This window comes from Stegodyphus dumicola, chromosome 6 (assembly GCF_044657685.1).
Source record: "Stegodyphus dumicola isolate Sdum_Otavi_A_Nest chromosome 6, ASM4465768v1".
Classification (NCBI taxonomy): domain Eukaryota; kingdom Metazoa; phylum Arthropoda; class Arachnida; order Araneae; family Eresidae; genus Stegodyphus; species Stegodyphus dumicola.
The window spans coordinates 219,518,599-219,534,744 of NC_140773.1; the positions used below are offsets into that span (position 1 = coordinate 219,518,599).

The 16,146-nt window shown below is 33.4% G+C and overlaps 1 protein-coding gene across 2 annotated transcripts in view; it reads left to right on the forward strand.

The window, feature by feature from the left end:
- The window catches only part of LOC118196175 (uncharacterized), a 35,224-nt gene extending 25,737 nt beyond the window's left edge, over positions 1-9,487 (forward strand). For both annotated transcript variants that reach the window (XM_035367589.2, XM_035367590.2), the window contains 3 exons: positions 922-1,190; positions 5,023-5,253; positions 8,642-9,487. In XM_035367589.2, coding sequence (XP_035223480.1) covers positions 922-1,190; positions 5,023-5,253; positions 8,642-9,304 — 1,163 coding nt within the window. In that variant the 3' untranslated portion in view covers positions 9,305-9,487. The remainder of the gene's footprint in view (positions 1-921; positions 1,191-5,022; positions 5,254-8,641) is intronic.
- Positions 9,488-16,146: the final 6,659 nt, after the last annotated feature.

Consider the following 16,146-nt stretch of genomic DNA (forward strand, 5'->3'; position numbering starts at 1 on the left):
GTTGATAGCATTTTCTTTTAGGATAGAGCATTTCATTACCCTTTTCCCACAAATCATATTCATGATTTTTTATATTAATTATTGTGATATCATTTTTCTTCCACTCACGTATGGAGCTCTTACCAATATCAAACATGCTTGCTGCAGCACGATTTCCATTTTCTTTCGCAAACTGAATGACTTTGCATCTGAAACCGGCAGTGTGTTTACTTCGTTTGGCAGGAGCCATATATACTGCTAAAAGGAATTTTAGATCACCTGCATTTCAACTAAACCAAACGCGATTTCAAAAGACTTGCTTTAAATGACTACAGAAAGAGAAAACTTCTGGCTCCTCATATCAAGGATTTTTAACAAGGCTTAAAATGGAGAAAAAATAATATATAAAAAAGATCTGGAGTCTGTGGGTCAGTATTTAGTACAAGATCTATGCAAATAAATTTGAAATACTCAAGTGTGTATAAACAAGTGTGAGCCACTATATTTTATTACAAGGAATATTTTGATGATGTATTATAATAAGTAAGTCTTTAAATAGACAAAAAATACACTAGAAAAAATTTGAAATCTATGTTTCAATACTTAGTACAAAAGCCGCCCAGTCAATATAGTGGTCAGGGAAGCTGACTGCGATGCCGAACGGCCTGGGTGCGAATCCCGGAGAAGGCATGGTTGTACCTGTCCGTCCCTTCATAGGAAAGGAGATGGTGGCCCACCTATTAGGTGCCACCATAATAAAGAGACCACCACAGTCCTAGTGCTTAAAGCAATTTCATATAATTTTATACTTCATTTTAAGAAATTCTATAACAGAAGATACAGGTGCAAGATAAATATTTGAAGAAATAAAGTCTGTAACCATTTTTTTTTTTTTTTTTTTTTTTTTTTTTTCAAATTCTATACATAAAGGTTTCACTTTAGGTCTTAAAGCACATGGAGGAGGACTGAACGAATCCATCGACATTGACGAGTGGCCTCTGATTACGAAAGCTTATTCATCACAGGGATATGCGACCTTGTGGGCTGAAGATATGCATAAATATGCACTTTTTAATTATTTCATTAAAGGATTTCGCCATCCTCCTACCCACCATTATCTGCGACCATTTTGGATTGCTGTTGAACAATCTCCCCTCAATAAAGAAAGTTCTTCAATGTGTTACGGCCGCACCCCGAGACATGTGTTACAGGTACTGTAATTCTAACGCATTTTTTTCAGTTACCGTTACATAAAACCCTCTAACCTCTAAGGCTGTATACATACGGCCTAGAATATTTTTTTGTGACATCTGTAAAAACGTATATATACGTGCAGAGTAAAATACTCCAAAGAAATTAAGGCAATATATTAAAAGCACACAAATCCAGGTATAAAATACCAGGAGAATTTTTACATTAAAATCTAGAAAATAATATTGTCTCACAGTAGTTTTGGGAAATTTGTGCTTTCTTAGCGAAAACCCTGGCTGGTTAGAGGGTTAAATAAATTAGAAATCTTTCTTTTTGCACTCTTCCCTAAAAGATATAATGTTCATTTCAGTTTGTTAACCGGTTTATTTTAAGTTGCTTAAGAAAATTCGCTCCGAAACTGTTTTGCCCCCCCCCCCAGACTTTAAAATACATCGTACTTGTTCAGATAAAAAAACTCGTGCTTTTGAAACTCACAACACCATTAAGAAATTATCTAAACACAATGAAATTTAGAGCAGAGCTTCTTAAATTTTTTTCAGTCGCGACCCCTTTTTATGACTGAGATTTTTTTCGCGGCCCCAGACATTAAATACAAAATAAAGATATAATAAAAAATCTTAAAGGTTTCAGATTTTAAATTAAGTCCAAAGGAGCGTTTTTTTAACATTATGTGTCTTAACTTTACTTATTAAATATCATGTTTTTTTGCACTTAAACCATAAAATTCAGTTCAAGAGCAATAGAGCAAAATAATTTTAAATTGAGCATATCTTTAGAATTTCCGATACACAGTCTCACGCGTATTTCGACGTAAAATCGCAAAACGAAAACAATAGTCCCTCAGGGACAAAGCCCCTTTGGACTAAAAATAAATATCCCCCCGTAAATGATTTACTTCTTTGTTTGGTAAGCAATATACGTATAAAAAGAAGCATTTTAGGATTTATTTTAGGATAAAAAATTAAAGATATTTCTAATGAGACAGATGTGCTCGTTTTTCGCTCCATTACAAATTAAACGTTGGTGCGATATTTGACGCTGCTGGGCAGAAAGCATCTTCAACATGCTTTAACACTGAAAGACATTTGGTTTTAATCAGCGTTGAAGCTGAAAAAGTAGTTTTATAAAAATATGTGGTGCTGAATGAGAGAAGAATATTTAATGACAATTAAAGAAATAATGAGAAATCTAGTTCTAACTCCAAACCAGAATTTATCAAGGATTTTTGTGGGAACTCACGTTTTAGGTTCGAATCGCTAGATAGTTTTACAAATTCCTTTTGCACTTTGTGTAACAGGTAATTAATCTAATTTCAATTAATGTAATGTCTTTATAAGTCTATCTCATTAATGTCAATTATCGTAATTTCTCTAAAAGTCCTACGAATGCAGTTTCTTTAAAGTCAACTATCGAATTAAATTTTCGTGGCCCCGAAATTTCGGTTTGCGACCCCATTTGGGGTCGCGACCCATAGTTTAAGAAACAGTGATTTAGGGGGATGTAGCGTCGAATATCGAATAATTAGAAAGGCAGAAAAAATGCACATGCCTCAGTCAGGCGTGATTACTGCGGGCACCTTAGTTATAACAGGTGATCTCAACTGCTATGAATTGCAGGTACCTTCAACAGCAACCGTTACACACTCCTGCTCAAAAAATAAGCAACAAAGGCAAAACACGAAATGAAACAAGAACTAATTAAAAAATATTTGGGGGGGGTGAAACTGATTCAAGAGGTTGATGTGGCCTTATTAGACCACATAGTAAACAATAAAGCAAAGGCATACAAAACACATTGTATTATGACCACCACATCGCTAAAGACCAAATGGTTCGGAAGAATGTGCAATGGAAACATAATGCTAATAATAGGTATGATACCTTCCATCAGAAATCCATACTTGACAACGGCGAAGCGAGCTGGCAATAGTGTTGTTGATCTAATGCTGTGGCAGTAGCGCCCATTCCTGTAATAATAAATGTCGGAGCTTGCGGAGGGTACTTGGCGGCATACACTCTTCTTCGAGATTTGTATATTATAACCTGCAGTTTTCAAATTGCAAGTACATTTTTTAACACTGATTTTGCATATTTTACAGACATAAAAGTCCCAAGCAACTCTTGGCACAGATTTGAAATAAAATAATAGTTTCTAAATAAGCCATTTGGCACTGCTCTTGTAACACTTTCTTATGTGTTGTTAATGGTAAAATATACGTTTTTGAGTACAAAACAGCAAAGTCATAATTTTAACTCTTGTCATAGATACAAATAAATTCGATTTTCTCAAATGCGTAAAATCATTTGTAAAAAATCACATTTTGAAATAATTTTTAAATATTCTTCTCTGACTTATTTTCACTGTCTGACAGAAAAGTAATAATACTTCGAAGAGTCATCTGAGGCCAGGGTTTAAATAAGAAATCAAAAAGAAGCATAAGCATAAGAAGGAAAAAAGTCCAAAGAAATCATCTGATCCAAAGAAAAAAAAGTCCAAAGAAAGTTCGCATAGAGCGGTCTGGGTTGGTTAAAAATTGGGTTTCCTTATAATATATTTATAATAAGCATAGAGTTCCGTCGTATGATTAATATGTTTGCCATATATCAGTCAGTCTAATTTTAAAGCATCATTGAGATAGCAAATGCGACTTAGTCAGAGAAGAATCTCTATAACTGGTGGTTAGGATAGCTCTCATGAAAAAGAAAAAAAAAAAGCTGAAGAAATCCCACTTTTCATTTAAAATAATTTTTAAATAAAAAATTTGGTGTGGACACGGCATGACTTCCTTGTACGGCCTATTAAATTATACACATTTTTTGTTGCATTTCATTCAAACTTATTTCCTCGAATTTCATTAGAGATAGATTTCTCATTCAATTAATTCAGTTCTCAATTCGTGGCAAGGCAAAAATACATAAAAGCTCAAAACATCTTCATTAAGTTTTGTAAAATACAAAAATTACCAAATACAGTTAAAACTATTAAAAAATAATTAAACTAATAATGAAATAAATTAATTATCAACAATTTAATTATTTTTTAATCGTTTTAACTGTATTAACCACCTTTAAATTGTTGATAATTCTACAAATATTACCTTAACTAGAATATAAATAAATCACTTTTAAAGCAAAAAATGCGCAATATATTGTAGAGACATTAGGTATTTTTAGGAGTGACCACACATTTCTTTCAAATCAGGTAAAATGAAAGTAGGTATAGCAGGTAAAATGAAAAATGAGCAATGCCTTCGCCGGGAATCGAACGGCGGACCTCTGGAATACGCGCCCAGCAATGCAGACCACCACACCACGAAGGCGGGAGAAATACCTTATAATATATATATATATACGATTCGTTGCAGCCCATTGAAACGAAAAAGGGAGGTACACAACTACATGTTATAGTAGTCCCATATTCAAAATTTCAACATTCTACAGCAAATCGTTCTTGAGTTATGCGTTATATATATATATATATATATACGTACATACAGACGTCAAGAAAATCTCTTCTGAAACTATTTTAAATCATATTTTTAAAATAATAAATTATATTGCAATCTGTTTTGGCAAAAACAGTTCTTTATTCTTTCCTTAGGTACAGATGTTAGGCAAAAACACTGTTAAACGAAAATATCCATTGCGACCGCTCTCGAACCCGAAATTCAGACCCCGAATACGACACCCGAAATTTTTTGCTGTTACAATACTTAATATACTTCGTACAAGGAAGTAATAAAACAGACGAAGGCTTGAAACCGTACTTTACATAAGAAGAATAAAATTTTCATTTGCCAAAATTTAATGTTTTGTTTTGTTTCTTTACTAGATAGAATATGTACGAAGATTTGTGTCAACATACAAGAAAAAAAGCATCCCATTCTTTGGTTTCTCGTTTCTAGCAGAACTCAGTCACGATACGTTACCTCTAATATCGGCAGCTGACGGCCATATTGAAGAATTCCTCAAATTTTTAAACGATGAAGGCTTCCTGGAAAATACTGTATTGATTGTCTTTTCCGATCATGGGCATAGATTTGACAATATCAGAAAAACTCCGGTAAGATACCTCTGTCTATAGCTATAAATTTAATAAAACTGAAATCAGAATTAAATTAATCATTCTTAGAGTTTTAGAGTATAAATATAAACTCTGATTACTGTTATTTGCAACCTATTTCAGCACAGGTCATCATCTCCTTTCTAAATTATATAATTGCAAAATACGTTTAATAGTTCATCTTCATTCTGTGTGAGTGGAAACAAAATTCTTTTTTTTTTTAAACTTTCTTCGGACAGCAGCTGTTTTAGACTTTAAATCCTGCCGTCAAGCCAGTTAAAGTCTTGAACCAAGTAAAATTTAAACCTGTAGAGACATTAGGTTACGTAAAAGCAAGAGATGTAAAAATGTGCAGTGCCCTCCCCGGGACTCGAACCTCGGACCTCGGACCTCTGGAATACGCGCCGAGTGTGCTGACCACTAAACCACGAAGACATGCAAAGAAAGCGGGAGAAATACCTTATAACTTCATCTGCAGGAATTATTGTTTGCAATGTTACTAAGATCGGGCAGTCAGTCAAGCCACATAACGGGCATATTTGTAAGTTACTAACCTCTTATGATGAAGATGGTTTTGCAAATAGTCGTAAGTCTATTCCGATACAAACATATACCCCATCCACAGCTGTAAGTAAGTTATGGGGAAAGATAATTTACAATATGACTTTTCCCCAACTAATTCTTCAAAGTGTTTCGTCCTACATAAACTGATTCTGGGTTAAATAAATCTATGGATAGCAGAAAAATCCACAAAAGCATGGAGTTAAGACATATCAGAACCAGCCTTGATCAGGCCATCCGTCAGGTCATTTCTAATAATGCTGAAATGGTTGGAGATTCATTGTAAAGTAACATGTCGTCCTCTATCCAAAAAGAGAATTAAGCAATCATAAAGTGTATTTTTACTGCAAGTAAAGAGAAGAAATTCTTTTAATTGTAGCATGAAAGTCAATAAAACAAACAATAGTTCATTGCATTTTTTGCCAGTTTTCCCTAAACAAACAGCAGGCACTTTTCCATCAAAGTTATCGCAGAATTTACCAATAGCTCTGCTGAGATTAAAACATTTTGACTCTACCCCAACTCCAACGGTTTTAATGATATCCACAGCCTGACCATTCCTATGAATGTGCAACTAGTTTTCAGGAGCGTATCTCGTTAATTCTAGCGACAGTAGCCTCTGTATATGTGGAATATTTCTTGCTTATTGAAAGAACCAGGTCCAGACTATAGTTAACTATATTGATATATTCCTGATATTAAGTTTAAACAGAGGACTTCAATTAAAGACAAATTTGACTGCTCTTTTGTTATATCCAGGAATATTTTTCAAGTGTTCTATAAGTTGATCTGGTATATTTGTCGGCCAAAAACTATCACATCTCAGAAATTTTTTAAAATAATTTCAATGCAGATATTTGCTTCCGGTCAACCAATGGTATCATACCAGTCTGTAGCTGCATTGCTTGAGCTGGGTGAAGACAGCATCGGGTGCGATTATCATAAGAGCATTATTTTGAACAATTTCCAACTTTATCTGGGTGGTCTAAAATGCAGTAATCAATTGCTCAACTTAATATTCAGTATCAGGTCAGCTGCGTATCTTAAAAGTGGTGTAAATCAAGTCTTGTGAATCATTCGCTTTCGTCCCTCCGGAATCTTTCTTTAAAAACTTATTTCTGAAGATACCGACTTCCACTTTCTTCTGAGAATGCCTGCTCCGACTTAATTTGCAGTCCAAAGTGCCCACCAGCGGGCGAAAGGAAAAAGTCGCTGAACACTGATAGTTCGGTCCGAAGTTCGAATCCCGCGAACGGGCTGTCTGAATGGGCGTTTTAATGGTTGCATAGTAGTAAAGGATTGCAGGATTAAAGATTAATAAAAGATTATCTGGTTAAAGACTGGTTGCATGGGTTAAAGACTGCTTGCATCTATCTTAAAAACTGGTTGCATGGTAATAAAAAATTATTAACCGCTTGCCTGTGACGCCTGAACTCAGTTCGGGCAACGCAAATGCGCCAATTTTGTAATGTTCGACCTGAGTTCGGGCAAGAGCAAAATCAGTGTTTCAATTCTGTGAAGCCCCAACTCAGTTCTCCCAATGTATATGTAGTTTACCATTTTTCCAACAGATGGCGATACGTTCCCGCTAAAAGTTCGGCAGTTTCGCGCCATTTGTCGTTTCCCCCCCCTCCTTTTTTTTTTTTTTTTTAATTTTGCAGTTCTTTTCAAATTTCATTCAAACCGCATTATGTTCGCAATATCGGAATCAGACGATGATGAAGAATGCTTGTTAGGATCTTCATGCTCAGATACCAGCATTTAAACAGAAAAGCATGACTATTTCGAAAGTGACGAGGAAAGTGAAACTCTTCATGCCGAACCTGCATGTCGCTATGTTTCCTCCAGGCCTTCCGAGATTCCCATTCCAACAACCACAAGTGGAAGGAAATTGACACTTCTACTTTACTCAAGAAAAACAAAATTTTGAACTATTTTTGGATGACAATTTGATTCACATCATTACGGAAGAGACTAATAGATATGCACACCAATACGTCGAAAGACAATATCTGAAACCAAAAAGCTGATTAAAAAGGTGGATACCTAAAAATGACCATGAAATTAAAATATTTCTCTTGCTCCATGTTTTACAAGGTATTATTCAGAAGCCCGATGTCTCAATTTTTTGATCAAAAAAAGTACGTCTTGAAACTTAATTCTTTCGAAAAGTTATGTCTTGCGATAGATTTCTAATGATAAGAAAATACTTACATTTTGTGAACGATGAAGAGGTCGACCTTGAAACACAACCAAAACTGCCCAAAATTTCCCCATTCATATAAAAATCCACTGCAAAAATGAGGGACATGGAATTCATGACAGTTGATATAAATAATAATATTGTCGTGTGTTATTTGACTATAATTAGAGCAAAAATTACTAATATCCATTAACATTTCTCATATATGTGAAAATATTGAATATAGTAGTTATTTCGTTTAAAACTTATATATATATATATATATATATATATAATCTATTTCTAACATTTTGATGATAATAACGAACAAAATGAAAGAGAAAAAAAATGACGATAATTGCTTAGATTATTGGTTACATTTTCATTTTTAACTATTTCATTTTAATAATTCCATTTTAAATAGGCTAACATGTTAATTCAATTCATCGAATTCAAGGGAGATAATATATTAAACAATCTATTGTACATACACCCATATATATATATATGTAGCTCATTAAGTAAAAAGATAAAAGTGCACTTTAAAACTTGTGTATATATTCACTTGTATCTTAAAATTATTTTATTCTTTTTTTCGTTTATATTTGATATTAGAATTATTATTTCCGTCTTTTCCTTTCGTAGATAGGAGCAATAGAAGAACGAATGCCATTTTTTTCCATTCGCATTCCAAATTATATATCTTCTCTTCAACCGGAAATCTTGGAAAATCTGTGGGTTAACAGCGGCCGGCTTGTGGTGCCCTTCGATATACATGCCACACTAATGGATATTTTAGAATTTGCTGTGACTGGACGACCGCTAGGGCAGTCTAAGCCCCCTGAAGGAGATTTGGGTCAATCGTTATTTGTTGAAGTTCCTCCTGATCGTACCTGCATTAATGCTTCAGTCCCAGATCATTACTGCGTATGTGAGATAGCTTCGGCTATACCAGTAACAGATACCACAGCCCGATCTGCAGCAAAAGCGACTATTGATCGCATCAATGCCATGTTGCATGGTGAGGGGCCGTATATAAAAGAAAAATGTGCAACATTAGTTCTTGCTGCAATCAGAAGTGCCCATATTCTTCGAAAAGCCGAAGAAGAAGCTACACCATCTCCTTCGACTAAAGTTAGAATAATAATAGAAGCCAAACCTAGCAAAGGAATTTTCGAAGCCACAGTTTCAGTGGCAGACGATGTCGCAGAAGTATTGGGTGACATCAGCAGAATAAATACTTTTGGCAGTCAGTCCAATTGCATAAGGCATTGGACCTTACGCAAGTATTGCTTCTGTAACAATTAATTACAAAGGTTTTTTTAATTAAAAAAATTTATTAGAACATCATATTTAAAATTTCGACTTTAACATTAAATGTTTCGCATTATTTACTTCAGCAGAGGAAATACTTTTGTTAACATGTGAAATATAAAAGATATGTTTTTAAAATCGTTGTAAGTTTCTGTTGCATAGTTTCAAAATGTAGCACATTTTCGTTAACATTAATAAGATAAAATGTATCAAAAATCTAATAAACACTGTTACGTGCTCACGGATTTGTAATAGATTGAATGCACACAGGTCCGGTCATATGTTAATAACATTTATTTTATCAAAAATAAACACTTCAACGTTCTAGAATTTTTCGCAGAAATACTCGTACAGGAGTTCACAGTATCACAGAGTACAATCAGTAATTACGCATTAAACTACTTAGAATGTTAAACACAACGCAATGCAAAGAGTATCTATAGAGAAAGCTAACTCGGGTATCTTCGTTCACGCGGAACTAACAACTCACAGCAAAAATAACTAAGCAACTGAAAGTAGAATGCTCTCTCTTCGGCTTTAAATAGTTTTCTAACGGCCGCCGAGATATTTCTAGTACTTTCTGCTTCTCGAAATTACTGAAGCAATACGAGGATGGAATTACGGTTACAGCTAATACAATGATCAATTAAATTTATTCAATTACAATACTTATTACGGTGATACAGGGAACGGATCAAAATCTCGCCAAAAGTCGTCAAATTTGACATTTGTCACCAAATTTGGTCACCGAAACACAATTTTCAAAACAAAATAAGTCGCCAAAATCATTGTCAGCTTGGCGATATCTCGTTAAGTTACCGAGATACCCATTTGCTGAATGTTAAATGGACTTGTCCCTGTATTCTTACTTTTTCGGCTTAGCTTCTCTTCTAAGAGTTTTTGTGTTACGTTTCGCAGGAAAATACACTGATTTCATAAATAACTGCTCTAAAATCATCTATCTACGTACAAAATTCGTAACAATATTAAGGAACATTTTTAAATTATAAGAACATAAGAAGAAATTACATTTACATTCTTTAAACATTCGGGACTTTTTAGAAATTGTCTGACTAATAGGTAATCAGAATAACTCTCGCAGTCAACATAACTTCCTGTAATTCATATCGATTCTTTCCACCTCTAGAGACTCTAATACTTCGACAGCTAGCACAAAACAGTTTGCATATCACAAACATCTTTATAAATTACTAAATTTCTTGTAGATAGTAAAATACTGTCTTCCGTGTAGAAAGAAACATTTTCACACATTAAAGGAATTTACGATTTAGTCATGCTTTAAAATTTTAGAAAATTAAAGGAACAGTTACAAAAGGTACTTAATGATAATTCTATTTAGTTTAGAGAAAATTGGTTGGTAGCTCAAAGTCAACACTATCACCCAGTCCAACGGTATTCATTTTTGTGCCTGCTCTTTCGGCACATACGAAAAGAAGTGCATGTGAATTCATTATTAGTTAATTAGCAACCTAAAATGATTATTTTTACTTTACGAACGATATACGAATGATAATTTCCTTTGCCCATATAAAATTCTTGTTCTTCAATGCGAAATTTTGACATTATCTCAGTTTACTTTATGTATACTAAAATAGATCGATAAGAAATGCAATTATTTCCTCAGCAATTAGTCAGAGATGGAATTTTTAAAAATCGAACAAAAGATTTTAATGATACGGTTGCAACGACTCAGTTTAAATTTTGGAGAATTCATGCAGTTTTGTTTCTAAGAGACTTCATGAAATGGGCTTACAACCACACTGTGACGATTGTTATGGGTTACAGCCGAAAACATCGCAAAGGCGAAACGTCGTGGTACACAACATTGTGGAAGGAAGGAAAAGACATCTCAGTTCTAAAACATCGTGGTACGAAATATCGTCTTTGAAAATAAAGCGATTCAAAAACTTCGCAGTTTGAAAACATCGTCGTCGAAAATATCGTGGTAAAAAGTAAAGCACCTACAAATCATCGCATGACGATAACATCGCATACATGCGTTTTTCAGGTCTTAAAAGTTGTAAATGTATATTCGCATAAAGATTTGGAAGCGCAAGGAATGTTAGCGATACTTTAAGAATAAATGGAAGCAACACAATGTATAATTTTCACCAAAAAAATATCAGATAAACAAACGTGAAAGAAAGTATTTTAATAATTAACTAAGCAATTTTTATTGAGGCAACCTCATGCAGTTATTTATCTTCCTTTTTCTAAACATTTTTAGGCTGTATTTTTCATGAAATATTATGAGTAAAACTTTGTAAAAAAATATTAATTTATAAACCACATTTTGTAAAATAACAATGTAAATTTTAAATTCTATTAAGTGCTGTAAGTTGCATTACTTTTCTACTCATTTTCAATTTTTAAATACGAAAGTTTCCTTTTTACTCTTCAACAAAAATTTATTAGATCATTCAAAAATATAAACTATAGAAGTAAAAATATCCCTCTTTCCTTCCTGCACTCCCAAATCGTTATGCGAATAGGCATTTACAACTTTTAAAATCTGCAAAATGCATGTGTGCGACATTATCATCATGCTATGATTTTGTAGCTATGATTTGTACTTTTTACCACGATAGTTTCGACGACGCTGTTTTTAAACTGTGAAGTTTTTGAACCGCTTTATTTTCGACGACGATATTTTGTACCACGATGTTTTCTCTTTGCTTTCTTTTCTCCCACGACATTTTCGCCTTGCGTTGTTTTCCCTGCGACGTTTTCGTCGGCGATATTTTCGGCGGACACCTTGTTAGGAGATTTCTAACAGCGAAATGTTTTTTATGACGACAAGAGGAAATAATTTTAAGATTTTATCAAATAGCAAAGCAGAAAACCCTCTGTGAATGGCAACCGATTTGAAATAATTAAATTCTTGCCAAAGAAAGGATTTCGAAGAACATACTTCTAAAGCACGATATACCTAAGAGTTGAAGCCATTTTCTATTTGTAAGGATGACAAAGCAACAAAGCGAACAAGCAAACAAAATTTCGTTAATTAATAGTACTGAAATGAAATTCGTTGCAGATAATTAGAGTACTGAGGAAAGGAAGGGATTCACTTGATTTTGTTTCAAAAAGGAACTGGATAGTTTGATCAGTGGAATTCAGACAAAATCATCCTAAAACCTTGTTTATTATCGAAAAAAGTTTGAAAGTGTCATCAACGTAGGTTATTCATACCTGAAAAGAAGGTTTTTCAAACAATCTGACCTCAAAGCAGTATATGGAACTGTCAGCAAGTATTTCACTGTTATTCATAATTAATTAAGAATACAAGCAATTAAGCTTTGAGTTTGTCGTTAGTAATTATTTGGAAACCGAATTGAGTCTCAATTAGATGAACTATTTTAACTCAATTAGATGAACAATTAGATGAACAAATAATTCATTCATCTATTTCAGTGTAAGACAAATGAAATTTGCAAAGTTTGGCTTTCAGATATTTTAAAACTTCCTAATTCCGAAAGATACTAAAAAGTCAATTCTAGTCAAAAGGAACTATAATTTATTGTCAAGAAGAAATATCCTTAAGTTTATCAATGGCTTTAAACAAGAAAGTTTTACCAACCTCAATATTGTCTTAAGAGGAAAGTCTAGAAAAAATATTTTGCTAATGAGTATAATACTGTTTCTAAGCTAACGTTTTGTTTAATTACTTTCTTCACGAAGTAATGGAAGTAATGTAATCGCGAAAAATTTCGGATATCATATTTCAACGAAAACATCCATTTTGACCGCTCTCGAATCCATTTGGGCGAAGGTTTCGCTTGACATCTGTACGTACGGACAGAATAAAGGATTTTTTTTTTTTCCAAAATGGACTACAAAATGCATTCAAAAGAGATTTTTTTCGCGACGTCTGCACGTACCTGCATATGCATCTCGCATAACTTAAAAACGAAGAGTCGCAGAAAGTTGAAATTTTGTTTTAAATGGAACTGCTATAACATGCAGTTGTGCACTTCTTTTTTGGTTGCAGTCAGCAGCAGCAAACGTATATATATATACATATATATACTTACTCTGTTACTTTACAAAGTATTGTACTTTCTTACAAAGTATTATAATCACAAACAATTCCGAATATCATATTTCAACGAAAATATCTATTTTGACAGCTATGTTTTTGCGCCATATCTGTAAGTAAGGCCAGAATAAAAGACTCCTTTTCCCCACAAAAATAATAATAATCGATTTAAATGGATTCAGAAGAGAATTTTTCCATGACGTCTGTACGTATATATTTCGCATACCACAAAAACGAGTAGCCGTAGAACGTTGAAATTTTGTACATAGGACTGCTATAACATGCAGTTGTGCACCTCCCTTTTTAGTTACAATCGGCCGCACCAAAAGTATATATATATATATATATAATTACAGTTTTTCTTTACAGATTTCTAAAATATTTAAAAAATTAAATTGTTAACCTTTAAGCTTGCAGGCCCAGCCCGTATGTTTTTTGTATATTTAGGACTAATAGCTGACCGCTATTTATTTTCGTTTCTATTTTGATTTTATTTTTAATTTTGATTTTAGTCTAGATTTAAGATGTTTAGGTATAGTTTAACATATTTTAACACCTTAATGTGTCCTTTTGTGCGGACGCGTCAGGAAATTGGAACATAGAATTGAGACTATTAAAATTTCCAAGACACTTTGTCTAAATTTAAAAAAATTTTTGTAGCGAAAAAGTTTCAGTTGTCTGTTTCGGCGAAACGCGTAATGGGGTTAGCTTGATTCGACGTTCAAATAAATTAAATTTCCCTTGAAAAGCCAGTTTGGAGGTCGAGTTGGGCTAATTTACCATTTTCCGCTTACTTTTTTATCTGATTCTGTTTTTTTAATGTTTTACATGTTTAATGGTGTGATTTTCATATGTATTAATTTTTTTTAAAACGTGTTGAACTTTTTGGAGCAGCAGCTCTTGGTAACTTTTAGGCGAGCTTACTACATTTTTTTTTTTTTTTTAATATATATTTTACTTATTTTGCAGCATATTGCGCAAGATGTTTTCTAGACCAAAATTAGTTTTTCAAAATTGTAATTACTACCTTGCTTGATATATATATATATATACCCACTCTATTACTCGGCTCGGTCAGCTCAATTTTTTAGTCTGATATATTGGTAAATTGTGCATTTTTTGTTTTAAAAATTATCGAGTTATGTTGCTGTTATCTTCCAGTTAAGGTTTTTATGCCTTTACTTAATTTCCATGCAATAATTGGAGAAGTATCAGCGATTTAAAAGTTCTTTAAGTGCGGTTAAGCCTCTTTTTTTTTTTTTTTTTTTTTTTTTTTTTTTTTTTTTTTTTTACCATAGCAGCCATTTTGTTTACATTGGAAACATAGCAGAGACTACTGAATTGAGTGAGTTTCTGCAGCAACTTAAGTAAGTGTCTTTTTGCCGACGGGGACCAAAAGTAAACTTTCAATTTTGTGCACCGCAAAATCTGTCTTCCTGCTCTCTGGCTTGCTTTTGCGCAAAAAAAAATTTTAACTAATTTTAATTGCAAAAATTATTTTTTGTTTTTAACTGTGTTTAGTGTTTTATGTTTTTTGCATTTTACAATTTTTAATGAATATGCTTTGAATTTTTATGTATTTTTCTCACTTCGCCTTGCCGCGAAGTGAGAACTGAATTAGTGGAATGAGAAATATATCTGTAATGTGTGTATTTGTGTGTGTATTTAATTATGGCAAAGCTCGCTAGGGCTATCTGCCTAAAGGGAGGGATGCCTTCGTGGAGGACTTTCTAAGGGAAACTGTCTCGTATACACGTTACACATGGGGAAAACCACGAAAACACCCATGCAGCCAGCCCGTTCGCGGGATTCGAACCTCGGACCGAACTACCAGTGTTCAGCGACTTTAACGCTCGGCCGTTGGTGGGCCGTATTATATCTGTAATGAAATTCGAGGGAAAAAGTTTAAATAAAATGTAGCAAAATAATGTGTAAAAGTTAATAGTCCAGACAAGGAAGCAATGTGGCGTACACATCAGGTATATAGTTTACTATACAATAATTTGTTTCTTTTCCAGTTAAAATATTTGTGTGACGCAATGAAAATGCAATTCAAATTGTGTTGATCGTGTGCTTTCAATATTACACAGTGAACTGCATTTTAATTTTCGATATCGTGTTTTCAAAATAACTTTCTGCGAATATTGGCACTTATTTGCATTCATATTTAAAATGTTTTTTTTTCTTTCTTCCCCCCCCCAATGGCAGATTGTGAACAATTACAAATGTATCCCAGTCCATTAATCTATACAAGGCCAGTTGTGTTGGTCTCTTTATTATGGAGGCACCTAACAGGTGGGCACCTAATAACATATTTAAAATGTTAAAATTAGCATTTATGACGAACGTTTTAGGCCCACAAACTTCGAATCTACATATGTAGTTATGCGGAATAACGTACATATCAATCACATTTAAATAATCTGAATGAAACAAAAGTCAAGAAAACAGCCTAGGAAAACAGATAAAAATGAAGGATATATTAAAACGATAAATGAAATATTAAACTTTAAATGCATTATGCAAACATTACAACTTTAAGAACGCCCTCTAAAGTCAAAGGTGCAATTTGTCTTGTCTGATTTAATAAAACAAATGACCCTGCCCTTCGTATAGAAAATGAAGAGGGCACAGGATTTGTCAAACTTTTTTAACTTTTCTGTTTATAAGGAAGTACAGTCAAAAGAAAGAAGTTTCAGTTCAAAGGTTTATATGAAAATGCGTCATAACTTCCCTCAGTTTCTAACCGTAGAAACAAATAAAACAGGCAAAAATGTCG